Source organism: Mytilus edulis, chromosome 7, assembly GCF_963676685.1.
Source record: "Mytilus edulis chromosome 7, xbMytEdul2.2, whole genome shotgun sequence".
In the NCBI taxonomy this organism is placed as follows: Eukaryota; Metazoa; Mollusca; class Bivalvia; order Mytilida; family Mytilidae; genus Mytilus; species Mytilus edulis.
In genome coordinates this window covers 23310062-23333871 of record NC_092350.1, presented here as the reverse complement: position 1 = coordinate 23333871, position 23810 = coordinate 23310062, and the positions used below count along the sequence as shown (strand labels likewise).

General features: G+C 31.2%; 2 protein-coding genes across 3 annotated transcripts; both read right to left on the bottom strand.

Moving 5' to 3' along the window:
* Positions 1-1620: 1620 nt before the first annotated feature.
* LOC139483024 (toll-like receptor 4) lies at positions 1621-4258 on the bottom strand. Its single transcript, XM_071267054.1, has 2 exons — positions 3012-4258; positions 1621-2906 (listed from the first exon to the last, which is right to left on the bottom strand). Exons 1-2 carry the CDS (start codon positions 4159-4161, stop codon positions 1633-1635), a joined length of 2424 nt encoding a protein of 807 aa, XP_071123155.1. The 5' UTR covers positions 4162-4258; the 3' UTR covers positions 1621-1632.
* A 6035-nt stretch (positions 4259-10293) lies between these two features.
* On the bottom strand, positions 10294-20605 carry LOC139481051 (toll-like receptor 4). Of its 2 annotated transcripts, none has more exons than XM_071264103.1 (2): positions 20516-20605; positions 10294-13146 (listed from the first exon to the last, which is right to left on the bottom strand). In XM_071264103.1, the coding sequence occupies exon 2, from the start codon at positions 13132-13134 to the stop codon at positions 10585-10587; it is 2550 nt and encodes an 849-aa protein (XP_071120204.1). In that variant the 5' UTR covers positions 13135-13146; positions 20516-20605; the 3' UTR covers positions 10294-10584. The 2 variants fall into 2 exon arrangements, with proteins under 2 accessions (XP_071120204.1, XP_071120205.1); XM_071264104.1 differs by lacking the exon at positions 20516-20605 and adding an exon at positions 17432-17486.
* Positions 20606-23810: the final 3205 nt, after the last annotated feature.

The following is a 23810-nucleotide window of genomic DNA, read 5'->3' as shown; positions in this document are numbered from 1 at the left end:
TTAGTTTTTAACAATACATGCTTATGAATGGAGAAAAATGGTTGAACCCTCTTTGTGTTTCTTTTTTAAATATTTGTTTGTCTTATAGTGATTAAGATTATGACACAATATTTGACATTTTTACCTATTATCTCTTTTTGTTTTGTTCACCCATCTTTGTCATTATAATGGAATCGTATGCGAATGTCACGCAAGTGAGAGTTACAGGTAGCTATAAAACCGGGTTTAAATAACCATTTTCTACATAAGAAAATTCCTGTACCAAGTCAGAAATATGACAGTTATTATTCATTCGCTTGATGTGTTGGAGCTTTTTATTTTGCCATTTGATTAGAGACTTTCAGTCTTGAATTTTCCTCGAAGTTCTGTATTGTTGTGATGTTACTCTTTATTCTTGTTCGGAAGCCCGTTTAGAAAAGCTTGGTTCCGCTTCGGCATATGTACTTTCACAGTACATCTGTCTATTGATACCTATATATTGTTTTTGGTATTAATCAGTTGTTATTGGCTTTTAACTATCTGTCAGTAACTGCAAGAACTCTAAGAACTATGCTTTTTTGTAAGTAATGATGAATGGATTAATAAACTGCCACTTCCGTTCTGTTTTTCCATGTCGCAGCATTTTAAAGCCGACGATAAGGTACACTCGTTTTCGCGGATACTTTTTTTCGCGGCGATTTGAGATCGCAATTTTCAAATTTACTAGATGTAGTTAATTAAGGAAAGGTCAAGGTTTACATTTTCACGACGATTTATATTCGCGTTATTTTTCTATTCGCCAAAGTCGCAAAAATAAATCGCTCGCGAAAATTAGTTAGTTTTAATGAGGCATATCAGATAAAACATACATAACTGAAAATGCAAACCAGTTCGATGCAACTTTAAGTGTTACTTTCTGTGGAGTTCATATGACTCACAACATTTTCTTTTTATACCTTTACACTGATATGTCATTGACTGAATAAATAGTTGTAGAGCGTAGAAACAAACGTATATGTACATCAAACTGCGACAGTAATTAAGAACCATTGAATGCAATATGCGATGGAAAGCTTGGATTGTTTTCAATTCTCGAGAAAAGTCGGGGTTGTGTGAGATCCTGAAGTGAACCCTAAGATTGTATGTGATCATTGAGTACAGCATGTGACTGTTATCAATCTTCAAATGTGGCTGCTGATTGTTTGCGATCCACGATGGAACAATAGGATTGCATACGAATCTCTGGTAGCCTTGATATATTTCAGTCTTAGATGCTAAACATTTAAGATATTTGTCAGCAGTTTTCAAACTTTTGAAAACTTTGAATGAACTTTCTCAATTGAATTAAATCTAGAAAGCAGCTCTTATACAATACTCTTAGTATCTGGTAGTGCATAACTTTATGAAATTGATTACGTCACATGCATAATGTTTCTATTCTGACTTTTTCGTCCACTTTTTTCGCTCAGGTAGTAAAACCTTAAATAAACAAAATGCACACCTTTTTTTACAATTATGAACATTCTAGCTATCAAGGTGTTTTTATCCTTCATTTTATTTCATGATGAATTACAATTTATAGTAATTAATTGATTATGAATGCAATTAACACATTAAAAGTATTTAGATAGGTAAACGAGTTTGCATAAAGAGTCAGGACGTGAGAACTTGTGTAATTTGGTCCCAGAAAACAGTATCACCATATTCATCGTTAGGATATTCAATATACGATTGTGATTGTACTAGTTCTAAGATGTGTAATGGCAGTTCTTTAGAGGCTATCTGGTCTATGAAAATAAGAAAAAGCACGTTTTCGTGACCTCTTTCGTAGATGCTCTCCATCCTTGCCATATTATATTCAAACATGCACCAATATGACCTCAGGAAATTTCGAGACATGATTATAATTGTTCTACGACTATTGTGTATAGCGGAAGTAATGTTAGTGGCAATGTCATTACCTGGTAGGAAATTCCTTTTATGTAAACACAAAATGATTCCATTTTCTTTTTCTAGTTTTGTAAGTAATTGCTTGTGGGCAAAAGTGCTATCCTCATCTGCATAAGATACAAAGGCTCCATACATATACGATTTATCATCATCGTTTTCAACTAGGACCATCTTTTTATGAGATCGTATTTTTATCATGTAATACGCATATCGCAATTTCCATCGATATCGATAGATTAATCCACTACATATTATAATCAAAACAGAAGATACTGACGCTACAAGTGCAACGATAAGAGGAATTTTTGACATGCAATCCTTTGACAGTGTATCGTAAAGTTTATCAATATTTTCTAGAGACACTAATGTTAAGTCTGAAAGTTGACATGTGTAATTCTTCTTTCCTGTAAGCCTGACAGTTGTCGTAACTAACCATTGCACAAAGTTAATTGTTTCACAAGTACAAAGAAAATTATTTTGACTAAGATCAATTGTGAAAATTTTGTTTAAAATGCCAATAGAATTTAGTTGTAGTTTTGCCGAAACAGATAAATACGAAATGCGATTATTTTTCAAATTGAGATATTTCAGGCTTTTCAAATGACCTTTATCAATATCAATACTTTCAAAAGTATTTTCGCTTAGATCAATCCTTTCAATTTTTAACTGAGACTTGAAAAAATCTTTTGATAATCTTTGTATTTTATTTTGAGATAAATTGATTGTTTTCAAATTATGTAAATTTTGTAATACTTCGCCTTTATAATCATACGGTAGTACAAGTCCTAAAATATTATTTTGTAAATGTAATTCTTCCAAGCTACCGAAATCTTCACTGAAGAAATAATGGGACACATTTGAACAAAAGTTTGATGACAAGTCGAGATGTTTAAGACTTTTGACATTGTAAATTGGTCCGATCCATGATGTGAGCAAGTTCCTGCTAAGATCAACATTCCGAATTAAATGCCAAAACACTGTAATCAAAATGACAAGAAGAATAATTAAGTAATATAAGTTGGTGAGGCATTGGTAGTGGTCTAGCTTGAAATGTTTGATCACTATACTCCATACCATATTTCATCTCTGATTCTGTGACGGGTTCTTTCTTACATATAATATCATAACTACATTTTTGAGGTTGTTCATCTTCTCTATGAAATGTGAACATATGTGAACACTAAACGTTTTTAGGGGAATGTGAAGCATATCCCATAAGTAAGGACCGTATGAAAACTGGTTATCCCTTGCTGACACGTAGTCAAGTGTTTTAGGCATAAACAAGACAGCTCCGATTTCGATTTGCTGCAATCGGTTACTGTCCCCATGAATTTCTTGAATCGACGTATTAGTCAAATACTTTATCTGAGATATTCTAAGCATTGTATTCATGTCAAACACCTTATGGATTTTATTGAATTTTAAAACTTTGATTGCAGAAAATTGGAGATCATGTGTTACATTCTCCAAGACTTCAAATTTTAAGCAGGTGTTATTTGAAATATCCAAAACAGAAATGTGTTTAAGTTGCTGGAATGTACCTTTGTGAATATATTTAATACGACAACCAGAAAGACTCAAATTTTCAATTTGAGGAATGTACTTAAAACTTTCATTTGTTAACGATCGAACGGAGCAGTTTCCCGTTAATCCTGACAAGTCTAGTTCCCGTAATGTTTTCATAGAATAAAACGATTCACTTATCATGCCTGTATCATTTGAAATAAAATCCATTTCAAGCGATCGAAGAGAAACCAGTAATGTCAAATTTGCTTGAAAGTTTCCAAATAAATTGTGTTTTGTATTTAGATTTGTCAAGTTCTCTAACGGTTTCAATACGTGTATGTTCAAGTGTGCCATACTTGCATCCAGTTTATTGTTCTGTAAATTCAGACTGCGCAAATTTTTTAATCCTATCAAAGATGTATTACTAAATTCGTAAATCTGATTGCTAGAAAGATCCATTTTCAGTAGGTTGGTCAAGTCAGAAAACGCCTGGTCAGAAATAACTTGTATTTTGTTGTCCTTGAACGAAAGTTCTTCGATGTTATTTGGAAGTTTAGGAATCTCTCTAATCTCCAATCTAGAACAATCGACATAATACAGCAGTGTGACTTGGTTTTGTCGACATGTACAATTTTTGAGGAAATCACAACGTTCCTGTCTTTCATCTGCTGTCATTACATGGTATATATATCGAAGTAGAACCAGTTGAAGCAACGTGAAATTCATTTTTCTTCGCACTCAAAATATGTAATATATAATAAGAAATACTCTATTCAATTTGTAATTGAATAATATATTAAAATCCAGCAATATTTTGTAGTTATTAGGTTTTGTATTATTAATATGTAGTCGACGTATAATTGCCATTATGTTATTGTGCTATAGTAGTTTATGAAGTTATGTCTTTCATTTTTGCTCCTGTGTTTTGTGTAAAGAGTGTCTTTATGTCATTTTGTTTTTAATTGTTGACATAATGTTTATTTATATAGTGATTAAGATTATTACACAATTTTGACTGCTGTACCCACATTTTTGACATTTTTACCTATCATATCTGTTTTTTTTTGTTCACACATTGTTGTCAATATAAAGAAATGTTATGGAACAGCTAGAGGTTTAGCTAGTTATAAAACCAAATTTAATCTACCATTTTCTGCAAATGGAAAAGTCTGTATCAAGTCTGGAATATGAAAGTTGTTTTCCATTTGCTTCAGTGATTGAGCATTTGATCATGCCATTTGATAAGGGACTTTATATTTTGAATTTTCATTGTAGTTCGGTAGTTTCGCATTATAAAGAGGACTTAAGACATGTAAGATTCTGATCATTACTTATATGTTGTCCAACTGAACAAAGTTATATATTCCATGTTTCTCTTAGTGATTCATAAAATTAGGATAATCGATATTTTGCAAATGAAATAACAATTTATATATTTGAAGCGTCATTAACACTTTTTTTTATTTACTTTGATCAGGAACGATCAATCCCTAAAATATGAAAGCCAATGATTTATAGTAACTAACACACATGAGCAGCTTAATGGCTAAACGTGACATGAAACGAATTATTAATACCGACCACTTTGTCTAAGATAATTAGCCACTTTGCTTCTTGATAATTTATACTACGGAGAAAGTTAGAAATTTTAAATCATGTCAGTAACGAGGCATACAACTGAGCTGATGAAATCGTCGGGAATAGCAGCGGCCGAGTTATCCAAGGGTCAGAAAATGAATGTAACGATATATTAATTTGTTCCATCCAAAGCGCACTCCAAGATTTAACTTCATAAGGACGCTCAATACAAAACTTTAGCAAACGAGGATTACAAATACATAGCTTACAGTAAAACAAGGTTTCTTTAACAGAGATTTGACAGAAGGCCGAAATCTTAAATACTTGTTTTACTGCTTGGAACCGATAAAGGGAAAAGTTTCCTCAAATATAATAAAGATAAAAGCAAATAAATTTAAATGCACTCAAAGCTAGACTTGCTCTAATCCATATAAAATATGCGCATACGACTTATTATACTTATATTTAAATTTATAATCCTGGTACTTTTGATAACTATTTATTAGTTCATCACAAAACTACAAATTGACAAAAAAGCCGAAAATTTGAATATGTGTTTCACTGTTTCTAAAGGATACAAGGACAAACGTTTTATGTTTTCCTCAATGATAATCATACTGAAAGCAAACAAAGTAATTGCACACAAAGCCAGAAAAGCTTTTATTGAATACGACTGATTAAATTCAATCATATCACAAAAGTAAAAATTGACAAAAGGTAGAAATTTGAAAATTTGTTTCATTGCCTGTCAACGAAACAAGGAAATATTTCATAGGTTTTCCTCAAACATAATAAGAAAGAAAGTAAATAAGTTTAAATGCACTCAAAAGCTAGAAACGCTTTCATCCATATAACATTAGTTTATATATAGAACCTATTCAATTCATAACACAAAACTTTAACATTGATGTATAAGTGTTTTAAGAAATATCCATTCTTTTGTGCACAGCGACACAAAATCTGAATATTTTATTTTAAAGTCGAAAAACGCAAACGAGTGTTCTAGAAATCTTTTGACATGGATATTCGGTGGGTCCTAGTCGACTCATTTGCAAATAATATTATATTTTGATAATTGAAAAAAGCAATAACGTTGATCACGAATAAACGTATCCATCGTTTGTATATTATATGGATATTTTTAAAAATTTACATATTATAAAGTATGGTTGCAACTTGTTTAAAGATTACCTAATTGGAAATATTTTTAGCTGAAAAATAAAAATTTGATAAAAAATGGAATACGCTATTAATATCTTATCATTTAAAGTTGACAAACGAAAAAGAGTGTTTCAGATTTTTTTTATTATTAATATTGACAAGGGATTTTGGTGGGTCCTTGTCGGCTAAGCTGCAAATAATATTATATTTCTATGTATAAAAAGCAATAGTGGTCATGATAAATAAATGTATTCATCGTTGATTATTTTTATATAAATATAATTAAAAGTTTATATATTAGAAAATATCAATGCAACTTGTTAAAAGATTATCTATTTTAATATATAACAAATTCATAAAGCGGAAAAACAGAACATTTTATTTCTAAAAAAAATAAAAGTTGATGGTTTGTATACTTGCGGATGTATGTTTTTTTATACTTGATTCGCTTTTAATCTAAAAATGACATCCAGTCTATGTGGTTTGGGTACAAATAGATCATTTTCATTGATGACCTCTTTAGTGCGATTTTTTTTTATTTCCTGTTTTGATGTAATTTTAGAATTTTTTGAAAGATTTAAAAATATTTTTACGGAATGAATTTTAAAAGTTTTAAATAAGTAGACAACACTTGATGATAAATATAATCCTGCAAATAATTATTGGGCTAAGTTATAAAAAAAATGAAACAACAAAAATAGCGAACTCCAAGGAAAATTTCAAGCGGAAAGACACTTACCAAATGTAAAATTCAAAAGCTGAAAAAACATCAAACGAATGGTGAACAACTGCTATATTCCTGACTTTGTACAGACTTTTTCTTGTGTTGAAAATGAGGGATCAAACCTAGTTATATATCTTCCAAAACATCTCACTTGTATAGCATTCGCATAGAATTCCATTCTAGATTTCATAAGTATATAATTTTATGGTAGTTGATAAAAATAACAAATGTCAACAATATTATAATAAAGTAAATTCGCATTTTGTTTTTATTTCATAAGATAATGAACGGAAAATGGGAATGCGTCAAAATGGCAACAACCCTTCCAAGAACTCAAGGGAGAAAGACAGATAGTACTCAAGATATTTTTAGTATAGAACAATATTTTGAAGAAAAAAAACACCTGAGGAAGGAGCGCAAACAACAATATATTGTGCTGTAGATGAAACACTGACTAGTGAATCAAGAAAATATTACAGTTTTGTCAATGATTAATGAAAATTTGGATAGTATATTGAAATATTACAAAAAAGAGAAAACTCAATTTTGAATTCAGTAAACAAATAAAAAGGCACGAGAGAATCCCACTAACTCTTAACAGAACGTAGAGAATGCATTGTCAGGGTAAGCCTTTCTTTCAATGCATATGTCATCCCCATATACAATAGGATTATAGGACTCTGTCAAACACAATATATATTTTCAGATCAAACTACTCTCCTTGTGTCTTAAGATCTGAGAACGCGAAAAATGTCTTTAGTCAGTTGAGACTCTTACAAATCATATAACCAATAACTAAGAAAAGAAAAACTTGAAAACAAATATATGCAAGTTACGGAAAAGAAAAACTTTCACTATTTACTCTACACAATTAAGATTTTTGCCACTGTTGATAGTGTGAGAGATAAATTTATATTGCTTCCAGTAAAAATCTTTGTCAGATGGATTCAAAGATATATTGTTATTATACTGTTATTAGTATTATTATACATTACTTTTAAATGCAAAACAAGGATAAAAGAACACACAGACGTAATGTGATGCGTTCAAAGCTATGTCCATGAGTTGATCTTAACCAAAAAACAAAACGAAACACGCGTCTGAGGTACAAAATGTCAATCCTGGAATCTATGATGATTCTATTTACAACCCCTGGATCGATGCAGCTGCTAATAGAGTTATCACCCCAAAGGGTATCACCAACCCAGTAGTCAGCACTTTGTGTTGACATGAATTATTATTAATATGCATTAATTTGCAGTGTTTGTGCAGAGAAACTTTTGTCAAAAGAAGCATTAGACGACAACATCTCAAATACACTGTGAACACAATCAGAACAAATGGTTGAATTAAACAATAGGAGTACTTAATACCACAAGATCAATTATTGGACCCAGACCACATTTAATGATCCCGCTTTTCGATGTACACGAATATAGTTCTCTTTAAGTGTATTTTTTTCTTTTCCTTTCTCAAACATTTCTTAGTTTTTATGGTGTGGAAATGAAAGAAGAGAACTGAAATAAATTTTTTGATGTTTTATTTCAAATGATTTTGATATGAAAAGAGAGATGAGGCCAGGTACAAAAAGGTAATATTTACTGTTTTCTGAACATATCTTGACCTGTCCTAAGGGGAATGGATGTGTTTGGCTAAATTTGTAAGATGTAAAAAGACAATTTTTCTGAATTTTGGATATATTGTGTAGATTCGATCGACTCATAACCAGCATAAAATCCAAAAAGGACTTTGTGGTTAGTTTTGTGAGCCAAAGAACGAGTTTATATATCAATAAACTAGAATGAGGCCGTTATTATTTATAACTCAATCAAAATGCACTGAAAAATATGTCCAGAATAATCAACGCATCAAACCATTTCGCCTGTTTAGGAATTAATACTCTTGATGGTGTGTTACCCTCAGATTGAAAATAAGACAAACACTTCGTCTAGCTTTTTGAGTTTCTAAATTATTTTTGTCGCTCTTATACCCTTACAGTTAACTGACTTTGTTATTGTTTTAATCCTTTTTCCTTAACCATTCATATCTATTAAAGAATAGAACAGCACATTCTATGTTAATTTGAGGCAAAAACATGCAACAATTTAAATCACTGACAAGATTGAGCTTTGACAGGACATATAGCAATCTATTAATTTATACCATAATGCTATGTATACTTTAACAGTTTAAGTCATATAAATGCCATGAACTAAAAGTTTTCAATATTCGAGAAAAGGGACATCCTTAAACAGATATTATGAAGTTTGCATGAAATCTAAGTATACGAACGGGATTCATATGGTTCTAGTTGCCCTAAAAATATTTTTTTTGTGTATTGTTTTGGGAACTGTTGGTTATTTTATGGTTTTAATTTTGGTCGTGATTATAGTTTTTCTTCGAATAAAAGTTTCCGAGTGCCGTTGCAATCGTATTACTTTGTTATGCGAGTTGCTCCATAATAGAAATAAATATATTGTATCTGAAACTTGATTTACATATACTGGGGATTTTAATGTCGAAAATTGTGAAAATCTGGTAGTATAAATAAGTTGGTCGTAACGCGGAACAGCCGTTTTTCTATATTATTGCGTTTGCGCTTAAAGTAGATATATTGTGATTATACTGGTTGACGATAATAGGTCATCATATTAGAATGTGTTATAATCCTAATCACTATAAAACAAAATATTTAACAAAGAAACACACAGAGGGTTCAAAACAAATGTATGTCTCCATTTTTTAAAGTATTTATCGTTAATAAAAGAGAGTGTCAAACTCCAGGAGCCTCCACCCTAGCCCCCACTCCCTTATGGACAACAATACCCGTTATTGATATATGTGTAACTATTATATTTAGTATTTTTTGTTTGTATTGATCATCGTTTATACAACTATTGATGAAAAAAATCAAAATTTTGAGGAAGTAAACAAGGTATGACTATTTCCTTCATATTGAAGTTGACACTCTACTTGTTCAGTGAAATTAGTATTGGTAGGAAATGATCTCTTGTGTTTAACGTTTTTTTCTCACCATTTGGGCTGTTTCATAGACGTTCCTATTTTTATTTAGCCTTTGACTGTTGCACCCCTATTATTGCATTTTTACCGGTTAAATGTTTTTGTTTTGTTCACACACCGTTGTCCATAAAATAGAATTGTATGCAACTGTCATACAAGTGAGAGGTTAAGTTACATTTAGCGTTAAAACCAGGTTTAATTCACCATTTTCTACAGAAGAAAATGCCTAAACCAAGTAAGGAATATGACAGTTGTTATCCATTCGTTTGATGTGTTTGAACTTTTGATTTTGCATTTTGATAAGGGACTTTAAACATTAGTATACCGCTGTTCGAAAGTCATAACTTTGAATGAACTTTATCAACTGAATCATATCCAGAAAGCAGCTTTAATAAAATGATTTTAGTACCTGATAATGTATAACTTACGAAATTTATTACGCCACATGCATAATGTTTCTATTTTGACTTTTCCGTTGTTTTGTTCAGTTACTAAAACCTACAATCGACAAATGCACACCTTAAGTTTAAACATATTTGAAGGTATGCATCTTTTTCATAATAATGAAAATTTTAGTCATTCATTTTCATATTCGTCATTTTAGTTCATTTATAGTAATTTATTGATTTTGTATGCAATTAACAAATGTCAAAGTATTTAAAGAGTCAGGAACTAAGTACTTGTGTAATCTGGTCCCAGAAAACAGTATCACCATATTCGTCGTTAGGATATTCAATATACGATTGTGATTGTACCAGTTCTAAGATGTGTAATGGCAGTTCTTTAGATTTCATCTGATCTATGAAAATAAGAAAAAGCACGTTTTCGTGACTTCTTTCGTAGATGCTCTCCATTCTTGCCATATTATATTCAAACATGCACCAATACGACTTCAGAAAATTTCGAGACATGATTATAATTGTTTTGCGACTATTATGTATAGCGGAAGTAATGTTAGTGGCGATGTCATTACCAGGCAGAAAATTCCTTTTATGTAAACACAAAAGGATTCCATGTTCTTTTTCCAGTTTTGTTAGTAATTGTTTGTGAACGAATGTGCCATCCTCATCTGCATAAGATACAAAGGCTCCATACATATACGATTTATCATCATCGTTTTCAACTAGAACCATCTTTTTATGAGATCGTATTTTTATCATGTAATACGCATATCGCAATTTCCATCGATATCGATATATTAATCCACTACATATGATTATCAAAACTGAAGACACTGACGCTACAAGTGCAACAATAATAGAAATTTTTGACAAGCAGTCTTTCGAGAGTGTATCGTAAAATTCATCAATATTTTCTATAGGCACTAATGTTAAATCTGAGAGTTGACATGTGTAGCTCTTCATTCCTATAAGCTTGACAGTTGTCGATACTAACCATTGTACAAAGTTAATTGTTTCACAAGTACAAAGAAAATCATTCTGACTAAGGTCGATTTTGAAATTGTGGTTTAAATTACCAATATAAACTAGTTGTAGTATTGCCGAAGCAGATAAATACGAAATGCGATTATTTTTCAAATTGAGATATTTCAGACATTTTAAATGACCAATATCAAAATCAATACTTTCAAAGGTATTTTCGCTTAGATCAATCCTTTCAATTTTTAACTGAAACTTGAAAAAATCTTTTGATAATCTTTGTATTTTATTTTGAGATAAATTTATCGTTTTCAAATGAGTCAAATTTTGTAATATATTTCCTTTATTATCATACGGTAGTGAATATCCTAATATATTATTTTGTAGATATAATTCTTCCAATCTACCGAAATCTTTACTGAAAAAAAAATTTGACACGTTTGAACAAAAGTTTGATGACAAGTCGAGGTATTTGAGATTTTTAACATTATAAATTGGTCCGATCCATGATGTTAGCAAGTTATTACTTAGGTCAACATTTCGAAGATTATTCTTTGTTAAATTGTATGCTAATATACTATAATGTAAATGACAAGAAGAATAATTCAGTGATGTAAGTTGATGTGGAATTGGCAGCGTTGTAGCTTGAAATGTTTGATCACTATTCTCCATACTATATTTCATCTCTGATTCTGTGGCGGGTTCTTTCTTACATACAATATCATAACTACATTTTTCAGGATGTTCGTCTTCTCTATGAAATGTGAACATATGTGAAATATTAAACATTTTCAGAGAAATTCGAAGCATATCCCATAAGTAAGGACCGTATGAAAACTGGTTATCCCTGGCTGATACGTAGTCAAGTGTTTTAGGCAGAAACAAGAGAGCTCCGATCTCGATTTGCTGCAATCGGTTACTGTCCCCATGCATTTCTTTAATCGATGTATTTGTCAAATACTTTATTTGAGATGTTCTGAGCATTGTATTCATATCAAAAACTTTATGTATTTTATTGAATTTTAAGACTTTGATTGCAGAAAATTGCAGATCATATGTCACATTTTCTAAGACTTCAAATTTTAAGCAGGTGTTATTTGAAATATTCAACGTAGAAATGTTCTTTAGTTGCTGGAAAGTTCCTTTGTTAATATGTTTTATACGACAACCAGAAAGACTCAAATGTTCAATTTGAGGAATGTATTTAAAGCTTTCATTAGTTAACGATCGAACGGAGCAATTCCCCGTCAATCCAGACAAGTCTAGTTCCCGTAATGATTTCATCGAATAAAACGATTCATTTATTTTTCCTGTATCATTTGAATTAAAATCCATTCCAAGTGATCGAAGAGAAACTAATAATGTCAAATTTGGTTGAAAGTTTCCAAATAAATTTTGTTTTATATTTAGACTTATCAAGTTTTCTAAAGGTTTCAATACGTGTATGTTCAAGTTTGCCATACTTGCATCCAGTCTATTGTTCTGTAAATTCAGGCTGCGCAAATTTGTTAATCCTTTAAAAGATAAGTTTTTAAGTTCGTAAATCTCATTGTTTGAGAGATCCAGTTTCAGCAGGTTAGTCAAGTTATAAAACGCCTGGTCAGAAATAACTTGTATTTTGTTTTCCTTGAACGACAGTTCTTCAATGATATTTGGAAGTTTGGGAATCTCTTTTATCCTTAATCTCGAACAATCGACAGCAAACAGAAGGGTGACTTGGTCTTTACGACATATGCATGATTCTTTGAGGAAATTGCAACGGTGATGGCTTTCATCTGATGACATTACATTGTATACAAATCGATATAGAAACAGCTGGAGCACCACAAACTTCATTTTTCTTACACTCTAAAATAAATAATCATTAAAACTTTTTGAAATAAATAGTAAAAAGTATAGAAAATCCCGTTAATAATGACAATAGTAGTATACCTCTGTTGAAAAGTCAAAAATCAATTACAGAAAATCCAGGTTACAAAAAAAAAACCGGAAACACATCAACTATACAGGGGGAAAACAACGAAACAATAAAAACACTGAAGTGCAACAAAAAAAAAAACCCAACAATACAACATACAGTTGTTAATGTTTGTGTTATTTTGGTCTTTTGTGGATAGTTGTCTCATTGGCAATCATACCACATCTTCTTTTTTATATACATAATAACGAACTGTTAGATAACAACTGCCACATTCCGTACTTGGATCAGGACCATTTAAAAATAGTGGTGGGTTAGCCAAAGCTCGTGAATTACTGCTAGTATATCCAGTTTGGTTTCTAATAGTGATACACAATCATCAGCAATTTATAAACAATTAACAGACACATCACTTAATCTAACTGGCTTACAGTTACCATTGATTAAATCGTTTACGACATCATCGTTCAGGATATTAAACCTAAAGGAGCCAAGAAACCTGTGTTGCTCACCTGACATTTTTGTTTACAATTGATGCATAAAAAAATCTAAATTTGTTTGCCCCTGTCAGATTTTCCGTTTTCAAGACAAAAAACACAATTTGCATTTTACCCCTATGTTATTTTTTCAAGATATGTCAGCCATGTTTGTTGGTAGGTAGAATCATTGGACACATTTTGTCAGCTAGATACATTAATTATGAGTGTGGCCGAGATTTGTCTAATTTGTCTATGAAGTTTCAGGGGATAAGAGTTTTGTAAACGATCACAAAAATGTACGAATACCGACAAAATGGACAATATTGCATTATTTTTACTAAATTGTGTTTCAATGGTTTAACAGTGTTGCAGTTTTCTGATGTTTTTTTTGGTGATAATTTTGTTTCAACAACTAAACATCACAACATAGATATACACATTAGGTAATATCAGTTGTCTATAATATGACAGAAGTTTCATTGCTATTATTTTGATTTACTTTACCCTTAATGACCTCAAAGTAGCCGTAAAAAATGATTATGTATTACAGGTCTTTCAATTTTTATAACATTTAAATCAAAATGGATATGTTCCTGTTCATATAAAATGTCAAGATCATCATTCATCTTGCGATCACTGAGTTACGCTAGGGGTTTTGATGCAGGTGTATTTGTATGTCCGCCTTTGTATGTGTGAATAATTAAGACATCAAATATGTATATATATATATAAATAAAAATGTGGGTACATGATAACTCTGATCTCGTCATCCCTACATCTTTTAAAAGTATCACAACATATGCATCACTGACACTGATGTTCAAATAAAACGTGCCAATTCATACAAATAATTTACATTTTGTACCGGAGAAAAGAATTTTCCTTATCGTTTATTTTTTATTGGTGGTATTAATCAGGAAATAGTCGTTATCTTTAAAAAAGAAAGGAAAAACATATTGCAATAGAAGAAGGAATTCGATATATTAAAGTGATATATGAGAACAACTTAAGGGCATACGATACAGTTTTGATTCCGTATTTACAAGTTGATGAAAATTTGCATATAGGCTATTTTTTTACCTGATTAAATCAAATATGTAATGAAAAATATACCTTCATGTGCTACTTTTTGAGTTAAATGAGGTCGAAATTTTATATATTTGCTCAAAATTCGGATTTGTGGCCGTATTTTCCTTTTTGAAAGAAAGACATAACTTTTTTGTTTTAAAAGATAAACACAAATTGTTATTTGTTAAATAATTCGTAATTTCTGTATTTTATAAGTATTCTAAAAATTTATGCCTTTTTTGTTCAGAAATAACTCATATTTATCAAATGGTCATGAATTGAGAAAAAAAACGTATTTTTTTGCTGTATATTTATCAAAATTAAAAAACAATGCACTATTTACAGTTTTATAAAATTTGGTCCACATAATCTCCCTGCAAAATGAAACAAAATGTCGGTTTCAAAAATGGGGGTCCATGCACTCATTTTCAAATTAAATCAGTTTGTATGATAAAAATCAGTCGAAAAATGCATCTTTTCCCGATATGTCACAGTTTGACGTCGCGAAAATAACATTTTACGTTAGCAACGTCATTACCTCCCTGTAACTGTATCGTATGCCCTTAAAGATTGTCTTGCTTTGCATGTAATATGTTGAACATGCATCATGAATAAAGATTTAAAGATGCATTAAAAACTACCGAAAGCTTTCATTGAAACACATTTTGTTCTTACATCATTACAAAATCCTTCATATGCAGCATGAACTTAATTCATTTGACATCTCATTGGTTTAAATAATTGAAAATAAGGGACGAACATATAAAAACAAAACGAAAAAAAAGAATCTTTGGACATATGTCGTATAGCTACCTGTTACCTGTTCGGTTATTCTTTTTTAGATAATTGTTATATTTTTTACGTTGTTATCTTTTCAATTATATAGTCTGTCACTCGGCGAGACATGAACAAGCCTATTGTGTGCTTTATTTGCTATTTTAGTGAGATCTATTTTCCCTGTTTATATTATATTAATTATGTTAATCATCATATGTCGCTGTATCTCAAAATACAAGGTAACTTATAGTTTTATAATTCTTGTGCGTTTTATGCAATTTGCTGTATTTCCATTCAACATGAACGCTTAAGCATAAACATAAGATCCTCTATTCTCGTCAACTTCCTACTTTTTTCTGTCAGGTTTTTTCTTGTGTCACTGATGAATCTGGTGCAGATAAAACTTGCGTCTCGCGGACAAAGTTTTAATCCCGAGTTTATTAACAACCATTGGATCGATGCTACTACTTTGTGGATGTTTCTCATCGAGGGTATCAACAGCCAAGTAGTCAGCACCTCTGTGTAGACTTGAATTATCATTTATATGGTCATAATTAAAAATTGACTTGTAATTAACTTTGAATTATCATGAAAATTGTCATAATTATAAATGAACTGTTTATAAAAACTGTGAATTTTCCAACCTTTAGCTGTATTTGACAAAACCTTTTTGGAATTTTTGGTCTTAAGTGCTCTCTAACTTCATACTTTAAAGGCATACGATACAATTTTGATCCCGTATTTACAGTTTGATGAAAATTTCCATATAGGCTATTTTTTGCCTGATTAAATCAAATATGTAATAAAAAATATACCTTCATGTGCTACTTTTTAAGTTAAATGAGGTCGAAATTTTGTATATTTGCTCAAAATTCGAATTTGTTGCCGTATTTTCCCTTTCGAAAGAAAGCCATATCTTTTTTGTTTTAAAAGATAAACACAAATTGTTTTTGTCAAATAATTTGTAATTTCTGTATTTTATAAGTATCCTAAAAACTTATGCATTTTTTATTCAGAAATAACTCATATTAATCAAATGGTCATGAATTGAGAAAAACACGTAATTTTTTGCTGTATATTGATCAACATCAAGAAAATGCACTATTTATGGTTTTATAAAATTTGGTTCACATAATCTCCCTGCAAAATGAAACAAAATGTCGTTTTAAGATATAGGGGTCAATGCACTCGTTTTCAAATTAAATCAGTTTGAATGATAAAAATCAGTCGAAAAATGCATCTTTTCCCGGTATGTCACAGTTTGACGTCGCGAAAATAACATTATACATTGTACGTTAGCAACTTCATTACCTCCCTTGTAACTGTATCGTATGCCCTTAACTGTCTTAAATTAGTCTTTAACGACGGTACTTGCGTCTGGTTTGCAAATTATCTTGTATTAAGATGAGTTTATTTAGAAAGGCATGGACATAAAAATAATGGAAGCGATATATCCATAACAGACTAGACCTAAAAGGTATAAATAAAATACCGAACTTCAAGTAGTATTTTATCTAACGGTTTGAAGAAAAATTCCACTCAAATGTTTATACGTAAATATAAAGGGAGCAACACGTCCGACTGAAACGAATGATACACGCCATTGGTATTTTATAATTTAAAGCTGACAAGCAGGCAAAAAATGTTCCAGAAAAAAACTCCTTTAAAAAATAAAAATAAAAAAAAAGATATTCGTATGGTCATGTCATGTCGTCTTATTTGAAAATAATATCAAATCTTTATATTTAGGCAGCAACGTTCTTCACAAATAAATGTATGCTTACTCATAATATTATTTTGATATTGAATTCATGAATAAAAAGAGTTAGACAATGGCATTAAAAAAACTAATTACATTTTGGGGATGCGATTGTATTTTTACTTTACTCACTTGTCTGAATTGCAAAATGACATCCAGCCTTTGTGATTTGGGTACAAATAAATTATATTCAGTCGATTAACTATATGAAGGGGATTTTATTTCCTGTTTGATGTTATTTTAGAATTGTTTTTAAGTTTTAATTTCCTGACATGAATTTGAAAATTTTTATATATCACGAGTATAAATCAAATGTTGATCTATATATTCCTGCAAATAATTATTTGACTTACATGTATAACGTTTTTAATTCTGTAGTAGTCACTAATAATAACTAATGATCAACGATACTATAATTGACTATTTGATTATAATTTCATAGTTCTTTTGTAGAAATTGTCGTTTCTTGAACACTTTTACCTGTTTTATCAGAGAATTTGGTATACATCTATCGAGACAGAACAATAATCATGCAAAGAGTGTAAGAGACATTAAAAATTGATCACTCCAATAAGCTATTATAATGGCATTAGTTCAGCCAGTGATCATACGTACGATTTTCGGTTAGGCCCTAGTATAATAAATCATCACAAGGAAGCTATCACACCAAGCTTTCCAATTGGGTAGTCCCTTCACGGATTTTATGAACGTCACAACGATAAGTTGACCGGTATGTTATATCTATTTCAGAGATGACGACCGATATGTAATAATCGTTGTAACCACAATCCCGTGTTCATATCCCCGACTCTGACATACTGAAAAAGACTTATTTCTGGGTTAGACCTTACACGAACAACACTACGGTGGTACAAGGTGAGAAGGATCTGGTTACCCTTGCGAACCTCATAAAACCATCCCAGTTTTTGTTGGGTGCGGATTGCCCAGTCGTTAGTTTTTAGCTCACCTGGACCTGTTCGGTTATTTTTTTTTAGATAATTGTTATATTTTTTACGTTGTTATCTTTTCAATTATATAGTCTGTCACTCGGCGAGACATGAACAAGCCTATGGTGTGCTTTATTTGCTATTTTAGTGAGATCTATTTTCCCTGTTTATATTATATTAATTATGTTAATCAACATATGTCGCTGTATCTCAAAATACAAGGTAACTTATAGTTTTATAATTCTTGTGCGTTTTATGCAATTTGCTGTATTTCCATTCAACATGAACGCTTAAGCATAAACATAAGATCCTCTATTCTCGTCAACTTCCTACTTTTTTCTGTCAGGTTTTTTCTTGTGTCACTGATGAATCTGGTGCAGATAAAACTTGCGTCTCGCGGACAAAGTTTTAATCCCGAGTTTATTAACAACCATTGGATCGATGCTACTACTTTGTGGATGTTTCTCATCAAGGGTATCAACAGCCAAGTAGTCAGCACCTCTGTGTAGACTTGAATTATCATTTATATGGTCATAATTAAAAATTGACTTGTAATTAACTTTGAATTATCATGAAAATTGTCATAATTATAAATGAACTGTTTATAAAAACTGTGAATTTTCCAACCTTTAGCTGTATTTGACAAAACCTTTTTGGAATTTTTGGTCTTAAGTGCTCTCTAACTTCATACTTTAAAGGCATACGATACAATTTTGATCCCGTATTTACAGTTTGATGAAAATTTCCATATAGGCTATTTTTTGCCTGATTAAATCAAATATGTAATAAAAAATATACCTTCATGTGCTACTTTTTAAGTTAAATGAGGTCGAAATTTTGTATATTTGCTCAAAATTCGAATTTGTTGCCGTATTTTCCCTTTCGAAAGAAAGCCATATCTTTTTTGTTTTAAAAGATAAACACAAATTGTTTTTGTTAAATAATTTGTAATTTCTGTATTTTATAAGTATCCTAAAAACTTATGCATTTTTTATTCAGAAATAACTCATATTAATCAAATGGTCATGAATTGAGAAAAACACGTAATTTTTTGCTGTATATTGATCAACATCAAGAAAATCTCGTTTTCAAATTAAATCAGTTTGAATGATAAAAATCAGTCGAAAAATACATCTTTTCCCGGTATGTCACAGTTTGACGTCGCGAAAATAACATTATACATTGTACGTTAGCAACTTCATTACCTCCCTTGTAACTGTATCGTATGCCCTTAACTGTCTTAAATTAGTCTTTAACGACGGTACTTGCGTCTGGTTTGCAAATTATCTTGTATTAAGATGAGTTTATTTAGAAAGGCATGGACATAAAAATAATGGAAGCGATATATCCATAACAGACTAGACCTAAAAGGTATAAATAAAATACCGAACTTCAAGTAGTATTTTATCTAACGGTTTGAAGAAAAATTCCACTCAAATGTTTATACGTAAATATAAAGGGAGCAACACGTCCGACTGAAACGAATGATACACGCCATTGGTATTTTATAATTTAAAGCTGACAAGCAGGCAAAAAATGTTCCAGAAAAAACCTCCTTTAAAAAATAAAAAAAAAAAAAAAAGATATTCGTATGGTCATGTCATGTCGTCTTATTTGCAAATAATATTAAATATTTATATCAAGGCAGCAACGTTCTTCACAAATAAATGTATTCTTACTGATAATATTATTTTAATATTGAATTCATGAATAAAAAGAGTTAGAAAATGTCATTTAACAAACTAATTACATTTTGGGGATGCGATTGTATTTTTACTTTACTCACTTGTCTGAATTGCAAAATGACATCCAGCCTTTGTGATTTGGGTACAAATAAATTATATTCAGTCGATTAACTATGGGAAGGGGATTTTATTTCCTGTTTGATGTTATTTTAGAATTGTTTTTAAGTTTTAATTTCCTGACATGAATTTGAAATTTTTTATATATTACGAGTATAAATCAAATGTTGATTTATATATATTCCTGCAAATAATTATTCGTGTTACATGTATAACGTTTTTAATTCTGTTACTAATAATAACTAATGATTAACGATACTATAATTGAGTATTTAATTATAATTTTTATAGTTCTGTTGTAAAAATAGTCGTTTCTTGAACACTTCTACCTGTTTTATCAGAGAATTTGGTATACATCTATCGAGACAGAACAATAATCATGCAAAGAGTGTAAAAGACATTAAAAATTCATCACTCCAATAAGCTATTATAATGGCATTAGTTGAGCTAGAAGTAATCATACGTACGATTTTTGGTTAGGCCCTAGTATAATAAATCATCACAAGGAAGCTATCACACCAAAATTTCCAATTAGGTAATCCCTTCACGGATTTTATGAACGTCACCACAATAAGTTATGTAATATCTGTTTCAGAGATGACGACCGATATGTAATAATCGTTGTAACCACAATCCCGTTCTCCATATCCCCGAATCTGACATACCGAAAAAGATTTATTTCTGGGTTAGACCTTACACGAACAACACTACGGTGATACAAGGTGAGAAGGATCTGGTAACCCTTGCGAACCTCATAAAACCATCCCAGTTTTTGTTGGGTGCGGATTGCCCTGTCGTTAGTTTTTAGCTCACCCGGCCCACAGGGCCAAGTGAGCTTTTCTCATTACTTGGCGTCCGTCGTTCGTCGTCCGTCGTCGTTAACTTTTACATAAATCTTCTACTCTGAAACTACTGGGCTTAAGTTAACCAAACTTAGCAACAATCATCATTAGGGTATCTAGTTTAAAAAAATGTGTCCGGTGACCCGGCCAACCAAATAAGATGGCCACCATGGCTAAACATAAAACATAGGGGTAAAATAGAGATTTTGGCTTATAACTCTGAAGCCAAAACATTTAGAGCAAATCTGTTAGGGGTAAAATTGTTTATCAAGTCAAGATCTATCTGCCCTGAAATTTTCAGATGAATCGGGCAACTGGTTGTTTGATTGCTGCCCCTGAATTGGTAATTTTAAGGAAATTTTGCCGTTTTTGGTTATTATCTTGATTATTATTATAGATAGAGATAAACTATGAACAGCATTAATGTTCAGCAAAGTAAGATCTACAAATAGTCAAACATGACCAAAATTGTCAGTTGACTCCTTAAGGAGTCATTGCCCTTTAAAGCCATTTTTTACCAATTTTTCGTAAATTTTTGCTAAATTTAACCAAACTTAGCCACAATTATTATAAGGGTAACTAGTTTTAAAAAAATGTGTCCGGTGACCGGGCCAACCAACCAAGATGGCCGCCATGGCTAAAAATAGAACACAGGGTTAAAATGTAGATTTTGGCTTATAACTATGAAACCAAAGCTTTTAGAGCAAATCTGACAAGGGAATATTGTTTATCAAGTCAATATCTATCTGCCCTGATGAATTGGAATGGCATGTTGGGTGGTGTCCCCCAATTGGTAACTTTTAAAGAAATTTTGCCGTTTTGGTTATTATCTTGAAAATTATTAAAGATAGTCAGTTGACCCCTAAGGGTATCCAATACAGTTACAGGGGAGGTAATGACGTTGCTAACGTCAATTGTTATTTTCGCGACGTCAAACTATGACTTATCGGGAAAAGATTCAGTTTTCGACTGATTTTTATCATTCAAACTTATTTAACTTTTAACGTAAAGAGTGCATTTTTTAAACATGATAAATATACAGCAAAAAATGATGTTTTTTTTCTACATTCATGAACATTTGATAAATATGAGTTATTTCTGAATAAAAAATGTATACATTTTTAGAATCCTTATATAATACAGAAATTACAAATTATTCAACAAAAAACAATTTGTGTTTATCTTTTAAAACAAAAAAGTTATGTCTTTCTTTCGAAAAGAAAAATACGGCCACAAATACGAATTTTGAGCAAATATAGAAAATTTCGACCTCATTTTACGCAAAAAGTAGCACATGAAGGTATATTTTTTTATCACATATTGCTTTTTATTTCAGTTGGCATCGATGAATATCAAACTTCTGGGGTTGATAAATTATTGTATCAACTACATTGAAATGTCAGGTGCATGATAATACAAAACATATATAAAGGTTGAGGATGAACATGGATGCAGCCACTTTTATTTGTGACAAAAGCATCTGAAAAGTGACGTTTTTTGGCATATTTTATAAATTTTTCATATGTAAGCTTGAATCGGAGCGTTTTTAATGAGTAAATCAGTTAAAACCTTCACATAAATTAATTGAATCAACTGAAATAGACACTTAAGTGTTTAAATAGTGTCCAAATAAAGGGAAAATCTTTCGTCAGATGGACCTGAAATGTGAGGCTAAAATCGGCCCTTACCGGACCTAATCCTTTACTTTCGATATGAGGGATGAAAAGACACCCTCCCACGTCTGTTTTGTGTTTTTGTTCATGTTTTCTGCTTTGTATCGATGAATTATGCCCTTTTGAACTGATTTTCATAGTTAGTTCTTCTGTTGTGCTGTTACGCTACTTTCGGAATTTTTTTTTATTAATAAGACCGTAAGTTTTCTCTATTGCATTGTTTCATTTTTTTCATGACGCAGCCTTTTATAGACGACTATGCTATGCTGTTTTACTCATTTTTGTAGGACGTACATTTACCTATAAATGCCATCATCCACTTCATTAGGATTTAAGTTTATAATTGTCTCATTGACAATATAACTACATCTCCTCATTTTTGTATGTAGTTCAAGAGTTTCATATTTCACTTTTTGCAAATATTTGATAATACAGATTATATACAGCCGAAAACCAGTTCGACGCAACTTATGTGTTCTTTTTTTTGGATTTCATATGACTTCCCATATTTCTCTTTATCATTGTTTGAATACATGATAAAAGACCGTAGAAACAAACGCATGTTCACATCAAACTGCGAAAGTAATTATTATTCATTGTATGTAATTTTCGATGGAAACTTCTAATTGTTTTGTATTCCCAAGGGAATCTGCGATTGTGTGCGATCCTGGTGAAAAACCTTGGAATGAAAGTGACCCTAGAGTGCAGCATAGGACTTTATGTGATCATTATGTGCAGCATAGGACTGTTTGAGATCATTGGGTTCAGTATAGGACTGTTTGCGATCAGTTGATGCGCATATATATATAGAACTGTATGCGATCATTGGGTGCAGTATAGGACTGTATGCGATCATTGGGTGCAGCATAGTACTGATTGCGATCATCGATTGTAGCCTGTGATTGTATGAATCCTCGATGAATCAAGGGGGTTGAATACGAGCCTGGAGGGTATGCGATCCTCGAGGGAACTTTTGGATTTTCTGGGAATACTGGGTGCAGCATAAAGTAAAATAACAAAAATACTGCACTCCGAGAAAAGAATCAAAACGGATATTCCCTAATCAAATGCCAACATCAAAATCTAAAACACATTAAACTTATAATTAACAAGTAGCATGGTACTGAATGTGATCCTCATGTGGTTGTATGCATTCCAGAGGGAACAATTGGGTTACATACGTAACTCTAGGAACCTTGATATATGCTTACATTGATGATATTTTCAATGCGAATAACATCGAGAAC